The sequence below is a fragment of the Fusarium solani genome, assembly GCF_023522795.1.
Source record: "Fusarium solani strain SB1 chromosome Unknown bctg00000000, whole genome shotgun sequence".
NCBI lineage: Eukaryota > Fungi > Ascomycota > Sordariomycetes > Hypocreales > Nectriaceae > Fusarium > Fusarium solani.
Genome location: NW_027072157.1, coordinates 358,887 through 383,940, shown reverse-complemented (window position 1 = coordinate 383,940; position 25,054 = coordinate 358,887). Strand labels below are relative to the sequence as shown.

Sequence of the window (25,054 nt, the reverse complement as noted above, 5' to 3'; positions counted from 1 at the left end):
TTCAAGGCTGTCTCGTCTTGTCTTGACTTGACTTGCAGCGAGTAGAGGGGAAGCTAGAGTTCTTTTGTTCATCATCGCGGCTCTCTCTTTTGGCAAACCAGTTTGATGTCAAGCCATTGCTCTTCTCTCCTCTTTCGCCATGCCCCCCAAGCCCCGAGACGAGTCCAAGTCCAGCCGGCGCTGGAGCAAGCTCAAGGACATCAAGGGCAAGTTCACCAATAGAGGGGAACCTCAGGTCGAAGAAGTCGTCGCCCCCGAACTGCCAGATACTCCAATTCACAACCAATACGCGACTCAGAAGCGTGAAGCTGCTCGTCGGCAAGCAGAGCTTGGCTTCACCTCGACTGATAATCTATCGGGTCGAGCAACGCCGAGCACTACATATTGGAGCAGCGCAACTGCTACTCCTTCAGTCGAGTCCCCGCAGCGAAATCCAGACGGCTCGACTCCGGGCACACAATCCGCATCGCCCTACAGGTCTCGCATTGAGAGCGGATCTATCTGGAAGAACGAGCACGAGATAGACGGCCAACCAGTCACACAGCCATCCTCCGAAACTTCTCGAGGGACGTTGACTCGGAGTCCCCCTCAGGTCACATCAACTCAGAGTGATGCCCCGAGGCTTATGGTTGAGCTTCCCTCGGAGCGCATGATAGACACCGAGCCGATTGAGATGCCAGTGGAAGAACCGACTTCAACAGAAACAAGTCAAGAGCCAGAAGAAGCGATGCGAAACCAGACAGGAAACACCAATGGGCGAGATTCGCCCCGCGCGACTCGACACCGCAATGAGTCTTACTCTGAACGAACAGGCGGGCTCCCATCGTCGCCTGACCAGCACAAGGCAGGCCCTTCGCAACCTCCAATGGACACAGCCCGAGCAGCTGCCACCCTCGCCTTTCAATCTCAAACTTCTAGTGCCACACAGAGGAGACCTGTTGGTTCAACTACTGGGAACCCTCCCTATCCAACTGCCCAGAACGATACGGTTCCTCTCCAACTTGTTCCACTAAGAGGCACAAGTGTGAGACCAGAAGTTGTCCGTTCAGATGCTATTCGGTCAGAGGTTGCCCAGTCTGAAGGTGGTCGGCCTGAAGCTATTCGATCTGTGCGGTCTGAGGCTGTTCGTTCAGATACTGTTCGGTCAGATGCTATTCGGTCTGAGGCTTCCCGGTCTGAGGCTGCCCGCTCGGAAGCTTCTCGATCGGAGGCTGCTCGATCAGAAGCTGCGCGATCAGAAGCTGTCCGCTCAGAAGCTGTTCGGGCAGAGGCTGTTCGACCAGATCCTCCCACCAACAAAGACCATATTCCTGACGAACGTGATCGGAGATCGGACCCTGTTAGGGAAACGGACCCCTTCAACTATATACTCGATGACGATGACGATGACAACGACGACGGTCAATGGTCACATCAGTCTACGGAACAGCACGTGGAGTCTGAAGAGCGCCGAGGCTCTGGCATTCGTGACAGATTCCGCAGAAATGGAGGAACCCAAAAACAGCATCAAACACTCCACAAGCCCACTACTCAAAATTCGAGCCTAGACGACTGGTCCAGGAAGCTCAAGGCGTTCCAAAAGCAACACAAGGTTCCAAAAGACCCCTATGTCGACCAACTTGGTACAGTGTTGCAGTGGGCAAACAAGGAGCTTGAAAAGCGCAAACATGCAGTCGAGACCAAAGATCAACAGATCAAGAGTTATACTGGTTCCGTCGGGAAGTTGAAGGAAGAGATTGCGAGACTCAATTCAGTGGTTGATGCTCGAAATCGCCAAATCCATCAGATGCAGGATGATTGGACCAAGGCTGAAAATGCCAGACGAACAGCTGCGGCAGAACGCGACAGTATGCAGACTCATGTACGCGGCCTCAAGGATACTCTCAAATCTACACAGAAGAAACTTGAGGCATCCGAGCAGGACTACCAGACCGCCGTAGGTGAGCGAAACACTGCCCAACAGGAGTCGGCAATGTACCAAAACCACTACGAGCAGACGACAACTGAACTACAGAAAGCGAATTCTAACTTGAATCGCGTGGTTGGAGAGAGGAACAAAGCTCGAACAGAATGCAATCAGTACTGGGAGACTGCTCAGCAGAAGGATTTGGAGCTGGAGAATGCTCTCAAGATCAACAAGCAGCTTGATCACAGTCTCACGACGACCACCAATGAAAGAGATGCCTACAAGCAGAGCAGTGATGCAGCGCTTGCTCGCTGCTTGGAGCTCGAGAAGGAAAAGAAGGACGAGATTGCCAAAATGCAGGCAATCTGTTCTCGCCAAATCAGCACTCTCAATGAGAATTCCAAGAAGAAGCAGGAGGAGCTCGAGGGCACCATTACCGACATGGCATTGAGCCATCAAAGAGTCGTTGAGGAGATGGCGGCCGAGCATGAAGCCGAAATTGCTCGACGAGACGCTGAAGCCAAGAACCTTGAGGAGAGATTCAGAGCCAAGTTGAGGGCTGATACGACCAAGCTTCAGAACGAGTTGACGGCGGCGCACAAACGCATGGCGAGCTACAGTAACTTGAACGACTACGTGGCTACGCCAGATGATGAGTTCAGGAGCAACTTTTTGCACATTGCTCAACGCATCAACAACCTCAACTACTGGGTTCCACGGCCAAACAACTACTCATTCGACCCTGAGCTTGATCCTGACAACTTCTTGACCAGGAACGCTGAGCAGGGAGGTCGAAATTGGCCCAAGTTTGTACGCCACGTTTGCTGGAGAATCATCATGCGAGGCTTCTTTGACCGGCCTTTCGGATTTGGTGCCCTTGGATGTCAGGGAAGCGATGGCTTTGATGCCATGGATCACTTATTCCAGGTCTGGGCTATTCCCGACCCTAAAGGTACGTTCTACAAAGTGCATGTTTTTTGGTCTGATACTCATGCGATTATAGGTTCACGGGGACTCATCCTGCCCAACACCAAGGAAATGAATTCCTGGCGCGCTGACTTCTTCGGGAAACTCCTCAAGAAATGGCGGCAGGGCTCAGCCTCGGACGACTACTACCTGAGGTTCTTCCAGGCCAATGTTCAGCTGGTGACAAACGACCTGCTAGCCTCTCTACAGCGGGCGAGCGGCAGCCGGCTGGACCCCCAAGCCAGCGGTGAGATCGCCGAGTTTGTCGAGGGCCTGGGCACTCTGGCGCTCGAGATGGCCTCACAACGGGCCCAGATCTACCTGGACTCGTGCGAGCATGGCGAGAGTGCAAATGTAGACAGGTTCAAGGATGAGGCCGGCATGGGGTCTGGTAGTGCTACGGTTGATCTCATGATTCAGCCGTGTATTCGTAGGGTGGGTGATGGGCGGAATGACTTTAGGGCTGAGAGGGTTATTGTCAAGGGGGATTTTGTGTCGGTCAAGGCGGGATACTGAGTAATTTCTGCATCGGTTGTTTATTTCTAACTGTAGATTAATGGATGTACTACATGGCTATCATTCTATCCTCTTGATAATCACTCCTCGTCTCCTTCAACACTTGAAAGTCATGATGATCATTGCCGCTACTCTCCGGTCTCGGCTTCAATAACCAAGACATACCGAAACCCTCCTTACACCACCCGCTGACAAAACCCCAGTCTCTGTTTGCCCGTCCCGCGTCTAGTGGCTTGCTGCGGCTGAAAGGGCTTAACGGAGGGCATTCCCCTAGCTTAGCTTCTCCCCCACGTCAACTCAGCCCTCCCGCAATCCTTCGACCCCAGGCTGCACACACCCTTGCATGGGGTGCATTTTCAACCCTTGTCAAAGGGAAACTAATATGCGGCTTGGTATCACGAGACGTGCATTGGCTCTTGAGAACGCCTCTCGGCTCATGGGCGCGTCGCGAGGTGCATTAGTTACCATCACATCGGCGGGCCGCTGCGTGCCGGAGAGAATCAGGCTGTGAAACTCACAACTGTGATAGGCAGATTTTCAGACGAAATATTGTAGCATGTCTGCAGGCAGGTCTTTGTCACACAGCCTGCTTTTCTTTGTATCTTGATGTACATGTCCAGAGGTACTTGGAGTGACTTGGGAGTTTGGGACATGGGGGGTGGAAATTGTAGAAAGCAGGCTGAGTGAGGAGGCGGATGCAGCAAGGTGCGATGCTAGGCACTTGAGAGAGAGCGGCTCAAGGGATTGAATGATCTTAGGAAGGAATATCGACAAAAAGGTCAAGTCCTGAGCTCCTCTGTTGAACTCCTCCCTCCAAGACCCCCAAAGCCTTCTCAAACATGCAGAACAAGACTCTTTGGAAGCTATCTCCCGAACCTCTCCCCGAGGGAGACGTCGTGGGAGCTGTGTTTGTTACGATATGGTTCTTTGCTTCTGGTTTCTTTATCTGGGCCTTCTTTTGGCTGTTGCATAGGCCGAAGGAGCTTTGGAAGGAATTCAACACTATCCTCTACGGCACAGCTTTTCTCTGCTTGTAAGTATACTCTTTCTCTTGAGGATTGCAATCGTCTAACGTATCTTAGCTGGTACTTTATCGTCGTCATCGACAGATGGCTACACTTTGACCAACGCTCCGTCGTCTTCGGCTACATCCTCCTCGCCCCCTTCTGGGAAGCCTTCCACCTCGCCTCGACCATCCTCCTAATCTGGGGAACATACGCCATCCTCTGGCGGGAGATAAAAGCCAACTCTGAGCGCCGCAACTGGTGGTGGGTGTCCGCCAAATTCGGGCTCTTTTTGGTGTTCATGGTGTCGTTCTTTCAATGGCTGCTGGGTTTTTCTCTAGCTGTTGTTTGGATGAGGTTTTATAGTCTCAACATCATTGCTGATGTTTCGGCCAAGTGGACGCATTTTGAGCTTGCTACTACCGGCTTGGTTTTTGGGTTTTGTCTCATGATTTTTGCTGCTGCGACGGATGCTATCATCTTGAGGGCTGTTAAAATTGATGGAGAACGGCAAAAGGTTTGTCAATTATCCCTTGGTCTGATATACAGGGTGCTAACATGGATATAGTATCACAATGTGTTTTACGGCGCCACGATTCTTCTCCTTATCCGCTCTATACTTCAATTCGCCGTCGTCATCCGGACCTACATGCCTGGCAACACCCGCCAAGACACGCTCCTCTTCAAAGACGTCTCCGAAGGTCTCGTCAGCGTGCTCTACTTTTCAGTAATGGCCTGGCTCGCCTGGGATATCACGTCCGGCAAGGTCCAAGAGCATGCTGTCACGAGGCCCGTAAAGGGTGAAGTCCGCAAGTACATCCTCGACGAGCTCAACGACGGTACATCACACGGACGAACTCTAGCGCCTCCGTTCCGTGAGGTGCTTGACAAGACGGAACGAAATCTTGATGAAGTTCTCGAAATGTCGTTCGAGACTCTTAACACGCCGAGGGAAGACCAGCGGAAACTTGCGAGACAGTACATTCGCTTCTTGCGCAACAAGTTTGGCACGCTCAACCCGAGGGAGGGGAGGTTCTTCAGTAGCATTGAGAACCGCAACATCTCGGCCATCACCAACTTTACTGAGAATGCCTTTGGGAACCTTGGGCGGAGATCTGCCTCTGGGGGCGGTGGTACCTCGCCAGCCTCGACCCTCAACGGATCTCGTACTCAGCGACACGCCAGACAACCGTCCAACCCGAGATTGTCTCCCATCCATGACGATGTTCCTCTTGAGAACGTCCGGAGAACAAGGCCAAGCTCGAGGTCAACCTACACTCAAGTTCCTCAGTCAGACACGCAGTCTATCAACACGATGCCCCTCTTCCCACCTCCGGCCAGAAACTACGGTCCAGAGTCTGGATCACTATCTCCTCAACCGACTGGTACGCGACCAGCAGTTCGGCCGATGGGTGGACCGCCGTACCCTTCGACGAACCCCTATAACGCTTACAACCCCGTTCCTGGGCATGAACGGGATATGGCCTGATAGCAGACTACGCGGTTGTATTTCAGATTGTTTACTAGCAAAATGCATCATTTTATGTATCTATTCGTGTAATTTAGCCATAAAATTTGAGCGGAATTATAGATTTGATTATCTATCATAAACAACTCCTTTCTCAACTAGGTACTCTACAGACATCATAAACGCCTTCATAACCATGTAAAATCACATAAACATCCATGCCAAATCATCAATCTGTTAATCCCTACCAAAATCTCTCCCCAAATATGGATATCCCCCACTGCTCCCCGTCGAGCTGGTGCTCATACTCACCGACCTCCCAATCCCCATCTTGCGAACCGTAACCGCATTGAACTTTTCAGGCGTGAACCCAAGTCCTCCCTCTGGATCGTAGTGTCTGTCTTGGTACAGCCACCGAAGGTGAGTCTGCCAGTCCACCCACAACTTGGACGTCGGCAGAGCATCACCGACTCGTTCTAGGAGCCCGGGGGATCTCTGCCGCATTTTGTGCATGAGAAGCTGTCGCCAGCACTCCGCTGGACGCTTTGCGTTGGGGATGTTGTGATTCCGGCTCAGATACCATGCCATGTTGACGCACAACATGTCGTTGTTTTCTTGGGTGATGAGCTCGCGTATTTTCTTGACGAAGCTTGGGTGCTCCTTTTTGCTCTGGTTCACGCATGCCATCGCCACCTCCGGGCTAAATCCTTCTCGAACCTCTCGACACAGCTTGTCTCGAAGCAGCCCGCGATCGGTATCAAGAGGAATCGACCGGATAAGGTCATCGCCAAGGCGAGAGGGGCGTGTAACATCTGCCGCAGCGGCGTCCTCACGTTTTGAGAGACACAAGCAATACGCAAGGTCATCGCGGTGAATAGGATATTCAACCTCTGACGCAGTGCGAAGGAGGTGAAACGCATTCGAGATGTAGTGATCGCTGGGTACTCCTTTCAAACCCTCGACGAAGACGTCATCCCAAAGCTCATGAAGCCATGTAGCAGAAGCAAGGGCTCGGCCAAGGCCACCGGTAGCAAGGGCGAATCTCTCGCTAGCTTGCCGTTCACAGAGCTGCCTGTATAGGTATTCCACCGCTTCCATGAAGACATGGCATCCCGGGCCGGCAAGATCTCTCGGACTACCATAGAGGTTTCGTAGTTGAGGTGCAGCCGTGACTGTGTTGAGAAAAGCTGTGCAAGCCTGAACCTTGTCAGACAGGTCTCCCTTTTCAAAGGCTCGTACGTAGGTGTTCAATGCACGGATGCCATCTGGAGACCGTAGCTCCAAGGCTGCCTCGATCCGCTCAATAGTTTGCCAATCAACCCGTCGAGGCTTGATGCACATAGTGACGATAAGTCCAATAGCCTCGGAGCCTCGGGCGATGGCACGGTCGACAACAGCCATGAGACTGTCCATTATATGTCGACCGTTCTTCAGGGGTAAAGTGTCGGCAGCCGGGCTAAAAATACCACAGCATGAGTGTCGTAGAAGATGACGCTGTTGCCCCCCAGTAGTATCTGGTCCCTCCAGATCCAAAACCACAACAAGTCGATATCGATCTTTCTCAGAGAGCCGTGTCTCCCATTCACGGATCCTGTCGAGGTTGGGTTGCCACGGCATCCACCAGCTTCTATCAGGCAATGCGTAGCGGAGTAGGGCTTTGGCAGGGAGGAATGCCAGTTGACTCGCCCCGGCCACCAGCTTGTATGCAGAATGCCATTGGCAAGAGTCTTTTAATTCGTTTAGCTTGATTCGGAGTTTCTCCTTGTAGTCGGCGTAGCACAGCATCATCTCGACCAAGTGCAGTGGGAGGTAGTCGTCGATAGACTCTTTTCCGATATGATGGAGATGTCCTATGATCGCTGGGAAGGGTTCTTCGGGTTCACGTTCCTTGACTAGATTGAACAAGGCCTTGGCAAGAACGGGTACTTCGTTAGGGACAAATTCGTGTCGTATACCGCTTGCCAGGATCAGAAACTGGAGGTAGACTCGGGCCTGGTGTAGAAAAAAAGGTCCAGGAATCTCGCATCTTCCAAGTGCCTCCCGCACTTGGCCACGGGCGCCCTCGTGTGAAAAGGCATGGAAACAAGCAAGGACTCCGGCCTCGAGTGCAAAACTTTCGTTTCTGAAGGGAGCCAACTTGCTGACCAGCAAGATATCGGCGTCCAGAGTTCCGGGCGTTACTCCACGACTGAAGAACGAGTTTCCAAGAACGTTGAAGCCGTTGCCTAGGACGTTGCTAGCCAGGATGTTGTTTGTCAGGGCCTGGGTCTGTTGGAGCGGGAACTGATCGTAGCGTCCCTCTTTGAGACGATCGACAGCCCCTGTCTCACGGATTTGGTCATGCCAGGAGGTTCTGAACGCGAACCGCGGGGAAGTTGGTGAAGACGACATGTGGATGCATAGCAAGAGTCGACAAGAGTAACGAGTGTTGTGCCCAAGGACAGACTTTGTGTCAGTCGTGCCGGGTTCTGGCCTTGACCCATCGTCATACAAACGAGTGTCAGTCCCAGCTGTGGTTGAAAGCCCAGGGCAGGTGTTAGTTGGTTGAGAGGGCTGAAGGCAGCCGACAAGCCTCCATCACTTGTGAACTCTAGGACGAACAGCACTAGACAGCGAGCATTCGGCTGCCCTCAGCACAGCCCTGGTGGCGACTAGAAAGCGCCGGTGACCGCTATCAACCCCAATTCTGCCCAGGCTGTGAATAGGCCGCATGGTGCGCAAATTGCTGCATGAGGTGAAAGACGGGATGGATGCAAGTACCGTCAGGTCACTGAAGTACAAGGCACTCTACAAGGTATTCGGGACTAGTAGATCAAAGCTTGGCACAGCGCTTAAGGTGGAGGCAGGGCACCCAGCGAATAGCGTCAAGCTGGGGAAGCCTCTTGGCAGGGAATCGTAGCGTGGCATGGGGGGGTGTTCTATTAACACGGCTCTCCAACAACCGGGGGAGAGGCTCTGCGGATCTGCCGGCAACTGGTTTCTCGGTGCCCTTTACGAAAAGAGGCTTTGCACTTTGAAAACTGGATGAATGACTCTCAACGCGTCCTCACATGACTGGGCGATGGCCATGAGCTGCTCCCTTCTTGGCGAACGAGGCTTTGTCTGCAGCTCGAAAAGATTTGACTCGTATCTTGAGATGCCAGGTCTGCAGTTGTGGCTTTCAATATTTCAGCCAGGAACAGGAGACTGACAACGAGGTTGTGTTGCACCAAGTTGAGGCTGAAAGCTGTGGTGTGATGAGAAATCAAGACGGACGATTCGAACCCGAGACCGAGGCATTGGGCTGGGGGAGGGGAACAAAAAAGAAAGAAAGCCTCGTGGGAAGCCAGCTTGAAGCCTATCTCGTCACTCAACTGGCCATCTCCAGGCTGTTGCCGACGTAGGCAGTGAGAAAGGTCATCGCGTCATTGATAAGTGGTCCGTTGATGAGGCCCAACGTTCAAATCTCAATGGACCAAGATTCTCTCAGCCAAACGAGGCCGCAAAACCCGTGCGTGATTCTCATGATGGGATCTTGTTGAGAGAGAGGGCATCTAGGCATCCCAAAGCGGAACGGAGAAAGACGGATGCACCAGCCACATACATGACACACTGTGGCTAGTGTCTGTGGCTCACCAACCACATGCCAGCGCATTACGTAGCTGCAAGGTCCAATGAGCTTGCTATCGCGTCGTGTCCTTTTTCCGGCCGAGTCGAGTCTCGAGATTCATGATCATCCTGCTCCCCTGTCAATCTCTCCAGGCTCAAGCTTGCAACTCTCAACATCATCCACCATCACGACGAGATTCAATTGCATTCGGTCCCTCGCTTGCGTACGGTTCAGCTCCTTCATATTGTCGCCCGACGCCCGCCCGCTGCGCTTCTAGCAGCTCTCTGCGCTCTTGCCCCTGTCTTGGTCTAGCTTCGCGATAAGCACAACACCGCAATCATGTTGAACATCTTTCGCATCCTTGGTAGGTTTCGACGTGGAACGGCTTCGTTGACTGGCTCTAACGGCTAGCGCAGCGGATTTTTCGCATCTCGGCAGCATCTTCATCTTGCTGCACAAGATGGTGCAGTTGAACGTTGGTTCCCCCTTGTCTTTGATGGATTAACAATGCTGACAATCACCAGAGCTGCTCAGGCATCTCGTTCAAGTCCCAGGCTCTTTACATGTTTGTCTACGTCACTCGTTATCTCGGTACGACTCTCGATGCCTCGTTCGCCACGTCTCTAACACCTCGCAGACATCTTCTCGACCGATAGCATCTACAACTTTGTCTTTAAGCTCCTCTTCCTCGGTTCGCAAGGATACATCATCTACCTCATGACCAACGCCTACAAGCCCACCAACGACCCTAACGTCGATACCTTCCGCGTCCAGTACCTCCTCGCCGGTGCCGCCGTCCTCGCCATCGCATTCCCCTATTACTACACCTTCTCCGAGATCCTCTGGGCCTTTTCCATCTGGCTCGAGGCCGTGGCCATTCTCCCCCAGCTCTTCATGCTGCAGCGAACCGGAGAGGCTGAGACCATCACCACGCACTACCTCTTTGCGCTCGGCAGCTACCGCGCTCTCTACATCCCCAACTGGATCTACCGATACTTTAGCGAGCCCAACCACAAGGTCGACTACATTGCCATCATTGCCGGCATCATCCAGACGATCCTGTACAGCGACTTTTTCTACATCTACTACACCAAGGTTCTCAAGGGCAAGAAGTTCAAGCTCCCCGTCTAAGCGACCAGAGTACCCGCAGAACCTATACGAGCAGAGCATCAGGCTCAAGACGCGTCTCGGTCGCGTTGACATTGACATTACGATCAAGAAGCCGCAAGGCAAGGGAACGGCCGCTATTCTGGCCACGACAAACTCCGGCTTCAGGAGATGCATGAAAGGCGTTGGTTTGGGAGGTCGACAAGGCGGTAATCAATGGCGTCGCCGTTTGGCTTGGAGATTTGGGGAACGGACCTTCGATTTAACGAAACGGTAGTCAAAATAGAGTGGAGTACATTCATGTTCCACATGCTGCTTAGATTCGAGATGTGTGTCCATGGAGGAAAAGTAGGCGATGTGTAAGATTGAGAATGGCCAGTAGGCCATGGTAATTGAGATTGAACCATCAAATCATGCTATTTCTTTCGTTTGCTTTGCCTATTGTAATCTATTGTTTCGTTTGGCTTCATTTGGGAATGTTCACCTTCAGGCAACCCATGACATCAATCACGTGATATCGAACTCCCTTAACGCGACATGCTACACCTTGGACCTTCAACATCAACATCGAAACACATCGCATTCATCAAATCCTTCACGATGGCTAGCGACGCGCCCGAAAAAACAGAGCAGTCTCCCGCTGCGCAGAATGGCCCTGCTGATGCGGCGCCGCCCGCTCCTACAGTCCCAGAGTCACGACTCCCGTCGCGCAAGGATATGTCGCTGCGAGAGTTCCTGAATAAGATGGATGACTATGCTCCTATTGTATGCTCTCCGCGCTTCGCATCTCGACTCATCTAACCGTCTTTAGATCCCCGATGCAGTCACTCACTACTACATGACCAAGGCTGGTCTTCCTCCCCCTCCGCAAACCGATCCCCGCCTGGCGCGACTGCTTGCCCTCGCCACCCAGAAGTTCATCGCCGACATCGCTGCCGACGCATATCAATACAGCCGGATCCGCGCATCGTCCAACACAAACAACCCCATGGGCTCCCTTGGCGCCGCTGCTGGATTCCCCATCCCCGGCCAGCCTACCGGTCAGCCTGGAAACAAGGACCAGAACAAGGGCGCGCCGCTCGGCATCCAGCGACCGGGCTACGGCGGTGGTGGCCAAGGTGGCAGCCAGAACAGGACGGTCCTCACGATGGAGGATCTAGGTATGGCGGTTGGAGAGTACGGCGTCAACGTGAAGCGGAGCGAGTTCTACCGCTGAGTGTTGTTGGTTTTAATTACAACTGGAACGAGTGCATACGGTCAAGGTGTTTTTGGGTTCAGGCGTTTACGGAGGTTGAGGGTCTGTCAAAGATATCAGGCCAGTATAACATTTGACTGGCCGCAATAGATTGCTTTCATGCGCGAATGGACATGTTCGTTGAATCATCGTGCTCAGTGATGTTACATGTAGTGTTTGTACATGGGTATACCCAGATTCCGGCTTTTGCTCATAAAGTCTACCTCTTGTCCCAAATGTTGGGCTTCCGCGTCCTAGAAATTGCATAAGCTAAGGTCGCCGCTCGAGGTCATAGCACTTACGGTGAGAACTCGCCGAGCTTGTGTCCGACCATATCCTCAGTGATGGTCACCTCATGGTAGTCCTTGCCGTTGTGAACCTCGAACTTGAGTCCAACAAAGTTGGGCAGAATCGTGGCAGATCGGGCCTGCGTTCGTACGGGAGGGACCTTGTCGCCGACGGACTTGGGCCAGACAATGGGAAGGCTATCGAGCGTTAGAAGGTGACGGTATTCGAGTCGATCGTGGACGGCTTACGGCACAAGGTGTGGGCCTGAGAGAAATTGTCAGTTATTAGAAACACGAGGAGAAAGCAATTGACTCACCCTTCCACACAGAGCGCTTAAGGAGAACCCGTGTCGCGTACATTGTCGCTAACACACCTTCGTCTTGGGAAATTTCAAGCCTCCATCTCCAAAGCCTCGAAATGCGATCGGCTCCGCCGCAGGGGTGTTGTTTTTCCGGAATGGTGGGCGGTTGATCCGATGAGCACGTGATCTCCCCTTTCGTGAACGGGATCTCGGCATCGGTTCATTAACCTAAGGCTCGGGATAATATCGAACGGAGAAACGACGCCCACCAACGGGACGAAGATCGATGTTTCGGCGAGAGACCACATCTTTAAGTGGTCATGCGACTTGTCTTGCGATTTTTGTACTTGTATTCAGGGCTCTTTTCTAAGACGCTCTCATGATGAAGACCAAGTGGTTTTCAACCCCTTAACACTCGCCATGATCTAGGTAAGGTATATCGAAATACTTCTCAAGAGATTCAATTCAGACCTATCGTGTATCTACACAGTACGCAACTCTGCAATGTCAAACCATATTCAATCCTTCTCCGATCTACCCGTGATGGAGGTTTATTGAAATATCAGGGGCCCTGGCTCCTGTTTCAGACAAACAAGCACGGAGCCACCTCCTCCCGCAGTGGACGGGCTTCCTTTTTCCTTTCCGGGATTCTAGATGAAACCTTGCGCACATCGGCCGAGTCTACCAAGGCAGTGGGCGCACTGAGGAGCCATCATGGCTTGTGGGTTGACGATCCCCTTGTCATATCCCACTGCAATGAATCTGCTGCCGCCAGCGTCAGTAGCAGAGAAAATGGCCTTGTTAGTACGAGTATATATACTCGTCTTGGCTCCCGAGTAGCTTTTGGTTCTGCATGGCTCGTTGACCGATCATCCGACACTCCTTTACAACAGAGAAACTAGACCAAACAATGCGGTTCACTGATATCCTTCTCGCAAGCGCTGGCGCTTCCCTTGCTTTCGCCGCTCCCTGCACCAAGCGAGCTGGAAAATTCATATTCACCGGCTCCAATGAGTCCGGTGGTGAGTTTGGGGAGGGAAACCTCCCTGGAAAGCTCGGCACCGACTACATCTGGCCCGAAACGAGCTCTATTGATGTATGTTTCTCCAAGTCGTGAATCTGGAGGCGTATTGACAGTTGTAGACGCTCATTGGCACCGGCATGAACACCTTCCGTGTGGGCTTCCGCATGGAGAGAGTTACTCCTAACGGCATCACGGGCGCCATTGATGAGGACTACATCAAGGGCCTTGAGAGTGTTGTCAGCCACATCACTGGCCAGTAAGTTTTTCGTGTCCATTATGCAGATCAAAGACTAAGGAAACAGGGGCGCATATGCCGTTCTGGACCCTCACAACTATGGCCGCTTCGCCGGCAACATCATCACGAGCACAGACGACTTTGGCACCTGGTGGTCCAAGGTAGCCAAGCGCTTCGCTAACAACAAGCACGTCATCTTTGACACCAACAACGAGTACCACGACATGGACAACTCGCTCGTCGCCAAACTCAACCAGGCCGCCATCGACGCCATCCGTGGCGCTGGAGCAACCTCCCAGTACATCTTTGTCGAGGGTAACTCCTGGACCGGCGCCTGGTCCTGGGTCTCTAGCGGCAACGGTGATGCCATGAAGGACCTCAAGGACCCCCAGGACAAGATCATCTACGAGATGCACCAGTACCTCGACGCAGACTCGTCTGGCACATCCGAGACGTGCGTCAGCACCACCATCGGCGTGGAGCGCATCAAGGAGGCTACGAAGTGGCTCAAGGACAACGGCAAGAAGGGCATCCTCGGCGAGACGGCGGGAGGCGCCAACGAGCAGTGCTACACGGCCGTGCAGGGCGAGCTCCAGCACCTCCTGGACAACTCGGACGTCTGGACCGGCTGGCTCTGGTGGGCCGCCGGGCCCTGGTGGCACGACTACATGTTCAGCATGGAGGCACCGAGCGGAACGGGCTACACCAAGTTCTTGCCCAAGATCAAGAAGTTTATTGCTGCTTGAGGTGGTTGCTGCTGGTCGGCTAGGGGCGGATTCGATGTATATACTTTGTATCAACGTACATAGTTTCTTTGTGTTAAGTTGTTGTCTAAATTTCTTTCCAGCATCTGTGATATTCGTGACTGTTCAAGTGTTCAACAGGGGAGAATTTGATCGCACCCGACTTATACAAGTCCCGGTATACTCACTGGCGCGCGCCTCTTGCTTTGAGACGTCCCAACTTAGCTACCTTTAGCCTATGGTACAGTGCATAATAAGATGCACAATGGGCTAATAGGGAGTTTACTCACTTGAGAAATCAGAGAATCGCACTTGAAAGTAACAGCTATTTACTCAACTTCACCCGTTTCTTTGACTAAGAATCCTTTGCTGAAACGTTGCAGGATTCAGTGAGTTTTCATAACCCGAAGTACCTCAAGATAGGTTTCTATTTTCAACCCCCAGACTCTAGAGAATGTAAGTTATATGCAATCAATGTCACACTGTTAATGCCTAATGGCGCTTCTCTCGTCTTGAACCAATTACATGAAAGATGTATCTTACTTCACATTTCGTGTAAGTGACACAGGGTAGGTAACCAACTGACATGACACCAAGTGGGGATATCACGTGAATGCCGAGATGTCGAGATGGCAACATTGGTGGTGAGAGTCGGCTCCCCAGAGACCGGGGATTGTCCGACTGGAAAACATCAAATTTCTGGCATCCATTTCCATCGCCGTTGCAACCTCTTTTTGGCCGACTCTGCATGTGGCTCATGCGACGTTGATACCTCACAAAGAAGTCGAGTCTTTGACTCTGCTCGACCTCCGGCGGAACCACATCTTCCGACCCTTTGTCTTTGAAGAAGCCACCTTCACACTTGGCGCCGCGACCGACCTCAAACAGCGCAGCTGTAACATCATTATTGTTCCTCATACTCGACCTACGATCAACTTAACAACACCGAAGACTATCCCCCACCCTCCAGCGACCAGATGCCCAGCGCAACCGCTTCAGGAGCCGATACAGGCGGTTCGGCTCGCTCTCGCGATCACAAGCAGGGGAATCAGGGACGAACCTACACGCCAGACCAGGAGGCAGCAGTTATCCGCATTCGGAGATGCGAAGCTACCGCCTTTTACGATATTTTGAACCTCGAGAGCGTCAAGACGACATGTACAGAAGCGGAGATCAAAAAGGCATATCGGAGGCAGTCGCTTCTGACCCATCCTGACAAGAATGGACACCCTCATGCGGACGAGGCCTTCAAGATGGTCAGCAGAGCGTTTGGAATTCTGGGCGACAAGGAAAAGAAGGAGAAGTTTGATCGATTCGGCACAGATCCTGATAGTCGATTCGCCAGCGCTCAGGCTAATAACCCCTTCTTCTCGCAACGAGCCGGCGGTGGTATGAACAGAGGCGGCCCGATGTTCGATGATGATTTGACCCCTGAAGAGATGTTTGCTCGCTTCTTTGGTGGTGGAGGAGGGTTCGGTGGCGGTCCATTCGGAGGTGAGTAGATCAGTTTGAGTGCATGAACCATGCACTAACATTGCAGCTTTCGACACAGGCCCGCAGTTTGTCTTCAACTTTGGAGGAGGCCCCGGTATTCGAGTTCATCAGTTCGGTGGAGCTAGACCACGGACGAGACCGCGCGAGGCCAACCAAGGCCGACAGAACGAAAACAACGGCATCCAGACCCTCCTGGGTCTACTACCTATCATCCTGTTCTTCATCCTCCCTGTTATCACCTCGCTCTTCTCCGGCGGTTCATCCTCGTCAACCTCTGCTGGACCTCGCATGGTCTACGACAACCCCGCGCATCCCTACACCGAGGAGCGCAAGACGCCGAACCTGAACGTCCAGTACTACGTGAATCCCGACGAGATTGCCCAGTACAATGATGGAAAGCTCAATAAGCTCGACCGAACAGCTGAGCTCAACCTCGTGCGACACTTGAAGGCAGAGTGTGAAAACGAGATGATATACCAGCAGAGGTTGAGAGATGCCGCCCAGGGATGGTTCTACCAGGATCCCGAGAAGATGGAGCTGGCCGAGGCGTATACGATGCCGTCTTGCGAGCGACTTCACACGCTCGGGATCGGTCGATGAAGAACTTGTACAAGTCAAGCAGCGCTTGGGCGCGCCAGTGGATATAGTTGTATGTTTCTTGTATCGGGCCTTGCCTTTGCTTGGAGTTGGCGTTGTTGGCATTTCTGGGTCTGCATGGCGACGACGAAGTTGACGAGTTGGAATTGGCACGTAACGAGGGGCAATCGCGCCCATGTAATCAAGACATTATTTGGTACGGGCTGTTGGGCCGGAAGACTGGAATGGCAGCGAAGTAGAGTATATCGCATGGGGTGATTCAATGGATTGCTCGTCACTATTTGGGGCCGCCCATCAGTCATTTGATATATCGGCTTGCCATTATCAAGGAGTTTTGGGAGATTACAGCTCTGATGCCTTATACCATGGCTTGTGAAAGAGTTGCGGTTGGAATTCCACATTCAACGGTTGTCATTGAGATTGGAGAGTTTTGTTAGTCTTAACGTCCGTGGCATCTCAACAGACCGTTGACTGTTCCAATATAATTGGTGATTGGACTCTTTCGGCCACCTATATCCGCTGTTCTATATCCCTCATGTAATAACCGAGTGAGGATAAAGGTGGTTGGGCTGTAGTCTGTTGATGGGTCAAAGGACGATCATGCCGCTGTAGGATGGAAGTGTCAAGCTTGAGGTGGGTGGATGCACTACCACCTATTTCTAGGCCAATCAATGCTCTAAACAACCCAATATACAGCCAACGCCCCTAGTATTATGTCAAGATTATTGAACATCTGGCATCTCAACTCGGATATCGGATCACGACTTATCACGACACGCAAGGTTGAACGACACGCCCACGTCATCGCTGTGGCGGCCATGATGTGGCTGGCCAGCTGGGTCACCAGGTGGCGGGGCAAGCTCCAGGCAGCCGGTCAACGGACGCGAAAGCTTACCCGACCTTCTCTTTTTATAATCAATCAAGCATCTTCTCTCTGCGAGACACATTTGCTTCCCCCAATCACAGAAGCCACATTGAGCGAATTGTTCACTTTCAACGTACGTTGCACCGCCACGGAAGATCAGAGCGGGACCCGCCTGCAACCCAGTGACGACACCGCACTTCAGGGCAGCCCACCTGAGCTTCCCCGAGACAAACAAGAAGCAAAGCTCAAGAAAAGGAGATAACGACACATTTGAACGACGAGCTTCATTCCGCGCCGAATTAAACATCTCTTCCCGATTTTGGCGCCGCCGACTTCATGCATCGAGCGTCCGGCGCTTCCAAAACCACCTCGAATCACTTCCCCGCAGTCCGTTCGCTGTGGTAGCGCAGCAGCAGGTCACAGCCGGCGAGGCGCTGAGCTTTATCAGCGGACTCCTGCCCATGACATTGCTTTAATCCTTCGATTCATTCATCCTATACCAACCTCGAATCAATACCGAACGAGAAAAACCTACGCTCGAAGCCATGTCGAATAATCCCTGGGCTGATGGAGGGTCTGAAGGGGGATGGGAAGATGTTAGGCCACGCCGCGATGGACAAGCGCCCTCTGCCGATGGACCAGGTCCTCAAAATGCACCTGCAGCGCTGAGGCCTGGCGGCGCCTTTGATAACTTGGAGGCGGAGGAGGAACATGCTTGGGGAGAGCCTAGGAGACAACCTAGCGATGGACAGCGTCTTGAAGGAGCACCCGCCTTTCTGAGGCCAGGAGGAGACCGATCCGAGACGAACCCATTTCTACGGAAAAAGGTGCCCCAAAGTCAGGATACGGCTCCTTCGGAATCTTTCTCAAAACTCGCACTCGATGAGCCCAGTACAAACCCGTGGCAACCAGCAATCGTCAGTCAGAATGCGCCGACACCACCGCCGCCACAACTGGCTCCAAGCTTGTTGGATGAGAATACCAAAGATCCTTGGGCGCCAACACCACAGCCACCTATCTCTGGATCACCGGCCTTGGTATCACTACCCTCTGGTCGAGAATCACCAGCCTGGGACGAGGATCCTCTAGGAAAGAGTGCCAAACCTCCTACCCCGCCTATGAAGCTGACAGAGGAGCTCACCGGAGATACGCATGTCTGGGACGAGATAGGAGATCCGAGCAAGGGCAAAGCCAAGGCTGCAGGAGCTGGATCAGCATCACCCGATGACTGGAACTTGATAGACGCAGAGCCCTCGACAAGCTTTTCCCAAGAACCTACAGAGGATAAACCGCCGCTACCACCCAGACAACCGACAGAGCCATCCGCCTGGAAACCTTCACGAGAACCGGTAGACGGTAAGACCGAGACATACCAAATCAAGAACATACGATGGCATGATGCGACCTCATCACAAAACCCTCGAACATCACCTATCCTGATCCAGAACGCAAATGGACCTTGTCCGCTTGTGGCGCTGGTGAACGCCCTCACCATGACAACACCTGCCGATATCGAGGACACAGCTCTGGTCCAAATCCTACGCTCTAGGGAGCAAGTCAGCTTGAATCTGCTTCTGGATGCCGTCTTTGATGAGCTAATGTCACCACGGAGGACTAGCTCTGAAGACGCCCTGCCTGATGTTTCAGACTTGTATGCTTTCTTGCAGAGCTTGCATACAGGCATGAATGTCAATCCACGTTTCATACCAACGGAGAGTATGGTGAACGCCTACAAGCGCACGTCGCTGACACATTTGCACCCTACCGAACGTGGCGATCTGATACCGGGAACCTTTGAGAACACGGCTGAAATGGCCCTTTACGCTACATTTTCGATTCCCCTTATTCACGGATGGTTGCCTCCCAAATCAGAGCCTGCGTATGAATCACTGGAGCGACAGGCTGCTTCATATGAGGATGCGCAAAACCTGCTATTTCGAGAGGAGGAGCTAGAGGAGAAGCTATCAGATCCCGACGTTGGTCTCACTGAGTCGGAACAGCAGCTTTACCAAGATGTGATGATTATCAAGGAATTCCTGGAGACCTCGGCTACTCAGCTTACACACTGGGGCATTGAAGTCATCGGCAAAGCTATCCGGCCTGGCACCTTTGCCATCTTGTTTCGAAACGATCACTTCAGCACACTCTACTGTCATCCACAGTCGATGCAACTTCTCACACTGGTTACAGACGCAGGCTTCAAGACCCACGAGGAAATCGTATGGGAGACGCTATCTGACGTCAACGGAGAGAGCACCGAGTTTGTGTCGGGAGACTTCCGCGTCGTCAGCCTTAGCGGTACTGTTCCTGGAACAAGTGCAGGGAATTACAACAGCAACGATGGAGGGGAATGGACAACGGTGCATAACAAGCGTGGCAAGGCCCGGCATGAGGATGAGCCTCCGATGAGTCCTAGCACCGAACAAGAGGATCGAGACTTGGCTCTTGCATTGCAGCTACAAGAGGAAGAAGAGGAGAGACATAGAGCAGAGGAGGCACGACGACGGAGGGAGAGTATACTCTCGGAGCAGTACATTGAGCAACAGGCTCGACAATCGGGACCTGCGAACCGTGGTGGCCGAGGAGGCCATGGCGATCAAGCTGGTCGAGGGGCTCCGAGGGGTGGAGGCGTCACCAGACAAGCCAGTGGTCTCGTACCGGGCCGAACTAGTTCTTCCAGTGCACCAACGACAACCATGGCCAACGCACAGCCTCGACCTGCTCAGCAAGTAGTCCGTTCTCTCATTCCTCCTCACGGACAGGGCGTCACACGACCCGCCGAAGCAGCGGGAGAAGATGCACCTCCCTCCTATGAGCAGGCAGCTCAGGACCAGGTATATCGGCCGCCGGTGGGCCATCCGAGCCATGCGGACAGCAGCGCCGACATCTCGAGACAGTCTACAAGGACGGGTTCGGTGTCTATGGGACAACGGCAAGCGGGTCAGTCTGCGGGCAGACGGCCGCCCGTTAACCCCGCGGCGGTGATTGGGAACAATCAATCGCAGTCCAAGGACAGGGACTGCGTCGTCATGTGATGAGTTACAGAAGGGGTTATTTGGAGTTTTGGCGTGGGAATATGTATAGCACGGTGCTATTCAAGGCATGAATTGACAGGCGAGTTTAACTCGTCCTTGAAGCCACCACCTTTGTTTCTCTGGACCCTTGTCTGAGACGACTCCACCACACACCCTCTACGGTACAGCAACTAATGATTACGAAAGAGAAATGTCGATTATGGAATGCTTAAGTGATGTGTTTGAAAGATGATGGCGTTTTGTAGGAACTAGGTGTGGGAGATCCTGGGAGGACATTATGAGTCCTACTGGACGGAGTATCTTCAATAAATGGTTTTCTTTATGCTCCCAAACACCTTTTGTCACAATCGCGCGTGTAATTTTATACATCTTGACCCGGGTATCCCTTTCAAAAACTACAACAAAAATCTACCTCCTTCGAGTCCGCGTCGCCGGCTTGGGTGCCGGCGCAAACGCATCATCATCCGAGATCTCATCATCGCTAATCTCTACAGCCTTGCTCTGCGTGCCACTAGCCTGCGACTGTGAAAAGTTTAGCTTTGTCTGCCGCGTGCCTTTAGCAGCTCCTCTCTTTGCCGTCGTTGTAGTAGTCTTGGCGGTGCTTCTCGTTGCTGCGGCGCGGCGGGTTTTTGGCGGTGGTGGAGGAGGGGCGGGTTCTTCCTCTGATTCCATGACTACGTCTTCTTCTTCCTCTTCTTCGCTGTCTTCAAAGGGTTTGCGACCGCGGCCTCTTGCGGGGGCTTTTCGTGCTGGTGCTGCTTTGGTGGTACGTGTTGCTCGCTTAGCAGGCTTCTTTGGTGGCTCCTCATCCTCATCCATTAGATCGACATCCTGCTGGACAGCTGCCTTGCCTCGACCTCTTGCAGTCTTGCGTGCAGGTGCGGGTGCAGCAGACGCACGTGCGGAGCTCGCACCCTGGTCAGCAGCAGCATCCTCGTAGGTCCAGGCGTCTGGTTCGTTCTCCCAGCTGCCGTCAAAGTCGCTGTCCCATGTAGCGGGCTTTGGTTTGAGAACCCGCTTGCGTTCCGCTTGGGTCGTGGGGGCCCCGCTCGCTTGCTCCTGCTCGATCCTTGTTCGGTATATCTCCATGGCGCTGTTGAGATCCTCGTCGTCAGATTCCAGGCCTAGCATCTGTCGGACTTGACCTGTGAGATGTTCTGATACGAAGAGCTCCATGGCATGCTTGTCGTCTTTGGTCACGAACTGGGTTACAGCATCGCCAAAAGGACCCTGTGGGAGAACCTTGAGGGATTGTGCTGATAGAAAGTCCTGGACGAGACTCTCGACCTTGACTGCGTCGCTACCGTCAGCCAGGGCCTCGAGGGCGTCCGGGTTCACAGCAGTTGTCTTGCCTGCAAAGTGTTAGTAACTAGTCGCCCCTGAAGCCGAGAGAGAAACTCACGTTGTGACGTCTTCTTGCGGTAAAAGTACACCACGTCATTTGTGTTGGCCACCTTTCCAACAAAACGATTCGAGAATCGTTGGGGGTTCTCAATCTCGAATTGGCCACCATCTGTTGCTGTATACTCCACCTTGAGTCGAATCAAGGGGAGTGGTCGTTCTTCTAGAGCCTCCTCATCTGTCTGGATCGCCTCCCAATCGGCGTTGGCTTCCTCAATCATCTCCTCAACCACTTCCATCAACTTTCGTGTCACCTCTTGGCGGTTTTCCTTCTTCTTGTCGAGTCCCTTGAAGTTCTTATCTTGCGAAAGGACGAGTTCTCGAGTGACAAAGGGTCGCACGGTCTTGAGCGGAAGCTTCTCAACCTTGAAGTCTTTGCCCGTGACGCTGAGGATAGCGACATGCTTCTGGACGGCTTCGCCGGGTACCAATGAAGTGGCAACTGAGGAACCAGGCTGCATGACATGAAAGCCCGTCTCTGGGTTCTGGGTAGGATCAATCAAGCATTCATGCTCATGACCCCAGACGACAAGATCCAACCAGTCAGGAAGGACATTCTCGGGGAGATAGGATGTAGCCGTGTGGGCGTGGTGGTTCTGGTGAACAGCCAAGAGGTTGAACCAGTCTGGGCTCTGAGGACTGGGGTGAAACCACTTGACCTTGTGGTCTCGAAAGGTTCGAAACATTCGCTCGTCTCGAACATTGCTCAACCCGAACAGTGCCAGTCTTGTAAGACCCTTTTGGAGTAGGATGGGCTTCGCTTGGATATTATCCGCCTCGGGAACCCGTCCAAAGTAGTTGAGCAGTCCACTCGCCTGCAAGAGGTCAAGTGAACAAAAGTTGCCCTCGCCAGAGGGATCGTCGTGGTTTCCATGAATGGAGAAGACGGGGATGGAAATGTTGATATCGGGGTCTTCGTAGTTGACGTGGGGGAAAGCGCCTTCGAAGACGGACGCAGCATCGGATTGAAACTCGAGGGGGCAGGGCTTCATGCCAAGGCAATTCTGTCGAAGGGTTCGCATGACTTGGTAGAGTGACTTTCGAGAGGGCTTGTTGTCGTGGAAGAGATCGCCGGCCAGGAGAACCATGTCGACCTAGAGACGTTAGAAGAGGATGATAAGTAGGTGACTACTTGTCTTACATCTTCAGTACGGGCGAGATTCAGGATCTCGTCAAAGGTACGCCAACTGTCGTCCTTACGAATGGGGTCTCGTTCTTCGTATCCGACATGGTTATCCGTTGCAACGAGGATGCGGATCGTGTCCGCCTCTGCGGCTGTGAGCTAGGAATACCTAACTTAGGGAGAGTAGATGGACTCATACCGGTGAATTCGGGCATCTTGGAGGTTCCCTTGGAGGCTCTTGGTCGTTTACCAAGGCCAATAGAACGCAAAGACGTGGTGGATGTGCTTTACGCGGATACCTTGGTTGGGAGACGCGAGGAGGTGAGCTAAGGGTGACGCGACCAATTGCGAAGTCACGTGATGGCCCATCCAATCCACTCCTCCAGCTTAGCTCCAGCTGGATGATGTGACGGCTCACCTTTTCGAGCGCCCACGCAGCTTCCGGATTGGACAAGGATGATTCCAGAAGTTGGGACTAAAAAAAGAGGGCAGCCCATTTAATTTTTCGATTGGGGCGGGCGCGCGGGATCTTGCAGCGGGAGGAGACCATGCTGGGCCCCTCGAGGCAAGCTCGCTAAGGTAGGGAAATATTGGGGAATGGCATCAGGTCAGCTCTTGTTGACACTGTTCTTTCGGACCCGTTCCGCAAGGGTGACATGTCTTTTTTTTCGTCCCGTCATTGTCTCTGATGGATTGTGACGCAGGGGGATGCGCGATGTTACCTTTGCCACGTTGAAGGATATGGAGAAAGCTGGTTGAGGATGAGCTTATCAATGCAACTTATTATCTGGCATTGCTGATCTTAGTGTTTAGGTGGACTTGGGACTCGACGATATCACGGCGGTACAGGCGCTTCCAAAGACGCAATGGACGTACAAGTCAACCCGTCAACCCCTCTCTGGAGCCGAGCCCTGGACCCAAGATGGCAGCCGTCTTGACATTTGACAGGTCAGACAACTCCAAGCCACGTCCCTCGCTAGCCATCAAGAATAAGACCACCACATGGCGGCAAGTGGACCCTTTTCAGCACGCCCCCTTTGACCATCGCTTCTCTCCCCCCTGCTTCTCGTTCCTGACCATCCCGATCCCCCTCGTTCCCAACGGCGCGGCATATTTTTGTTTTTTGCAATGTGTGTCTTGCTTTTGCTTTTTGACAATGCAACCGGACTTATATAAACTCTCGGGAGGGCCCGTCGCGTCGTGTGTGGCTCCCCCGATGCTGTTTTGCATATCACGACCCGGAGTCTCGGGAACAGAACATCATCTTGTACTTCACTCAAGGCCAGGCCGGAACCTGGACAGAAACGTGCTCTCGTGGCGCCAGACTGAAGAGGGTCACCATCTGGCCATGATCCCAGCGTCCCAACTGCTAGACTCGCGCTCGGGACCGTCTGTGCCCCCTTCCGTCATCCATATCCATCCTTATCCTGCGGCTCCCGGACCTTTTGCCCTCTTGTCCCTGGCTCCTTGTTGGTTCGAAACCACGTCCTGGATTTGATTTAACACTGCATAAACAAAACCCATTGGTTTGACCAGATTGCTCAGATCCCCTCATCTGACCCCCCCTCTCTCGCTAACCTGCTTTTGTTCTCTTGCGGCTTGGCTTGCGGTCCCCCTCTTCTTCACTCCCTCAGCCCAAGGTCCGTTCGCGAGCCGCCATCTTACGATACTCGATACTCCCGCGATCCACTTGCGCCTTTGCGCATCGACTACTATTTCTCTCGTCCACTTCCGCTGCATCAGTTCCAGCTTGATTATCTTTATCTCATCTGACTTTATATAGCCAGTTCCTGCAGCTTATTGCTCCAAAACATCTTCTTCTCTTCCCGTTCATATCCAAGTTACCCCGGCTTCACAAGTCGCATCTTTCACCCCGCGCTTCTCTCTTATAAACCCCGATCCTTGATCAAAGCCTCAATCACATCAAATCGTACCACAGGCATGCATCTCGTCGCCAGGATCGACCGGGATTTCCTCCACGGAGGGAATTTCTGGTCACACAAGAACCCAGTCTTTTCCATGGAGATCCCCTTCTTCTGGCGCAGACGCCCGCGCCTGTCTCTGGGAGATCTGCCCGTTGAGATCTTTGCCACCATCTGCCGCAACCTGTGCGCCCACTGCCAGCGCCAGCACGTTGTCGATCTCCCCTGACGAGATC

The 25,054-nt window shown here is 53.0% G+C and overlaps 10 protein-coding genes across 10 annotated transcripts; 7 read left to right on the top strand and 3 right to left on the bottom strand.

Annotated features, from left to right (window-relative positions):
- Nucleotides 1-139: 139 nt before the first annotated feature.
- On the top strand, nt 140-3,388 carry MRS44_000128 (uncharacterized protein; the record flags this gene model as incomplete). Its single annotated transcript, XM_046284214.2, has 2 exons — nt 140-2,858; nt 2,910-3,388. 2 exons carry the CDS (start codon nt 140-142, stop codon nt 3,386-3,388), a joined length of 3,198 nt encoding a protein of 1,065 aa, XP_046129751.1.
- An 839-nt stretch (nt 3,389-4,227) lies between these two features.
- MRS44_000127 (uncharacterized protein) lies at nt 4,228-5,881 on the top strand (the record flags this gene model as incomplete). Its single annotated transcript, XM_046280165.2, has 3 exons — nt 4,228-4,421; nt 4,471-4,909; nt 4,961-5,881. The coding sequence occupies 3 exons, from the start codon at nt 4,228-4,230 to the stop codon at nt 5,879-5,881; spliced, it is 1,554 nt and encodes a 517-aa protein (XP_046129752.1).
- Nucleotides 5,882-6,097: 216 nt separating this feature from the next.
- On the bottom strand, nt 6,098-8,251 carry MRS44_000126 (uncharacterized protein; the record flags this gene model as incomplete). Its single annotated transcript, XM_046276928.2, has 1 exon — nt 6,098-8,251. The coding sequence occupies one exon, from the start codon at nt 8,249-8,251 to the stop codon at nt 6,098-6,100; it is 2,154 nt and encodes a 717-aa protein (XP_046129753.1).
- A 1,537-nt stretch (nt 8,252-9,788) lies between these two features.
- Nucleotides 9,789-10,580, top strand: MRS44_000125 (uncharacterized protein; the record flags this gene model as incomplete). Its single annotated transcript, XM_046276929.2, has 4 exons — nt 9,789-9,813; nt 9,866-9,924; nt 9,974-10,040; nt 10,087-10,580. 4 exons carry the CDS (start codon nt 9,789-9,791, stop codon nt 10,578-10,580), a joined length of 645 nt encoding a protein of 214 aa, XP_046129754.1.
- A 576-nt stretch (nt 10,581-11,156) lies between these two features.
- On the top strand, nt 11,157-11,772 carry MRS44_000124 (uncharacterized protein; the record flags this gene model as incomplete). The annotated part of the gene is made up of 2 exons (XM_046272904.2): nt 11,157-11,321; nt 11,368-11,772. The coding sequence occupies 2 exons, from the start codon at nt 11,157-11,159 to the stop codon at nt 11,770-11,772; spliced, it is 570 nt and encodes a 189-aa protein (XP_046129755.1).
- A 238-nt stretch (nt 11,773-12,010) lies between these two features.
- On the bottom strand, nt 12,011-12,437 carry MRS44_000123 (mitochondrial 37S ribosomal protein uS19m; the record flags this gene model as incomplete). The annotated part of the gene is made up of 4 exons (XM_046276930.2): nt 12,011-12,044; nt 12,093-12,275; nt 12,327-12,342; nt 12,395-12,437. 4 exons carry the CDS (start codon nt 12,435-12,437, stop codon nt 12,011-12,013), a joined length of 276 nt encoding a protein of 91 aa, XP_046129756.1.
- Nucleotides 12,438-13,289: 852 nt separating this feature from the next.
- On the top strand, nt 13,290-14,384 carry MRS44_000122 (uncharacterized protein; the record flags this gene model as incomplete). The annotated part of the gene is made up of 3 exons (XM_046275418.2): nt 13,290-13,475; nt 13,523-13,659; nt 13,706-14,384. The coding sequence occupies 3 exons, from the start codon at nt 13,290-13,292 to the stop codon at nt 14,382-14,384; spliced, it is 1,002 nt and encodes a 333-aa protein (XP_046129757.1).
- A 974-nt stretch (nt 14,385-15,358) lies between these two features.
- MRS44_000121 (uncharacterized protein) lies at nt 15,359-16,475 on the top strand (the record flags this gene model as incomplete). Its single annotated transcript, XM_065623601.1, has 2 exons — nt 15,359-15,875; nt 15,922-16,475. 2 exons carry the CDS (start codon nt 15,359-15,361, stop codon nt 16,473-16,475), a joined length of 1,071 nt encoding a protein of 356 aa, XP_065479652.1.
- A 1,407-nt stretch (nt 16,476-17,882) lies between these two features.
- Nucleotides 17,883-20,372, top strand: MRS44_000120 (uncharacterized protein; the record flags this gene model as incomplete). The annotated part of the gene is made up of 1 exon (XM_046275475.2): nt 17,883-20,372. One exon carries the CDS (start codon nt 17,883-17,885, stop codon nt 20,370-20,372), a length of 2,490 nt encoding a protein of 829 aa, XP_046129759.1.
- A 408-nt stretch (nt 20,373-20,780) lies between these two features.
- On the bottom strand, nt 20,781-23,111 carry MRS44_000119 (uncharacterized protein; the record flags this gene model as incomplete). The annotated part of the gene is made up of 4 exons (XM_046278765.2): nt 20,781-21,724; nt 21,775-22,867; nt 22,915-23,042; nt 23,096-23,111. The coding sequence occupies 4 exons, from the start codon at nt 23,109-23,111 to the stop codon at nt 20,781-20,783; spliced, it is 2,181 nt and encodes a 726-aa protein (XP_046129760.1).
- Nucleotides 23,112-25,054: the final 1,943 nt, after the last annotated feature.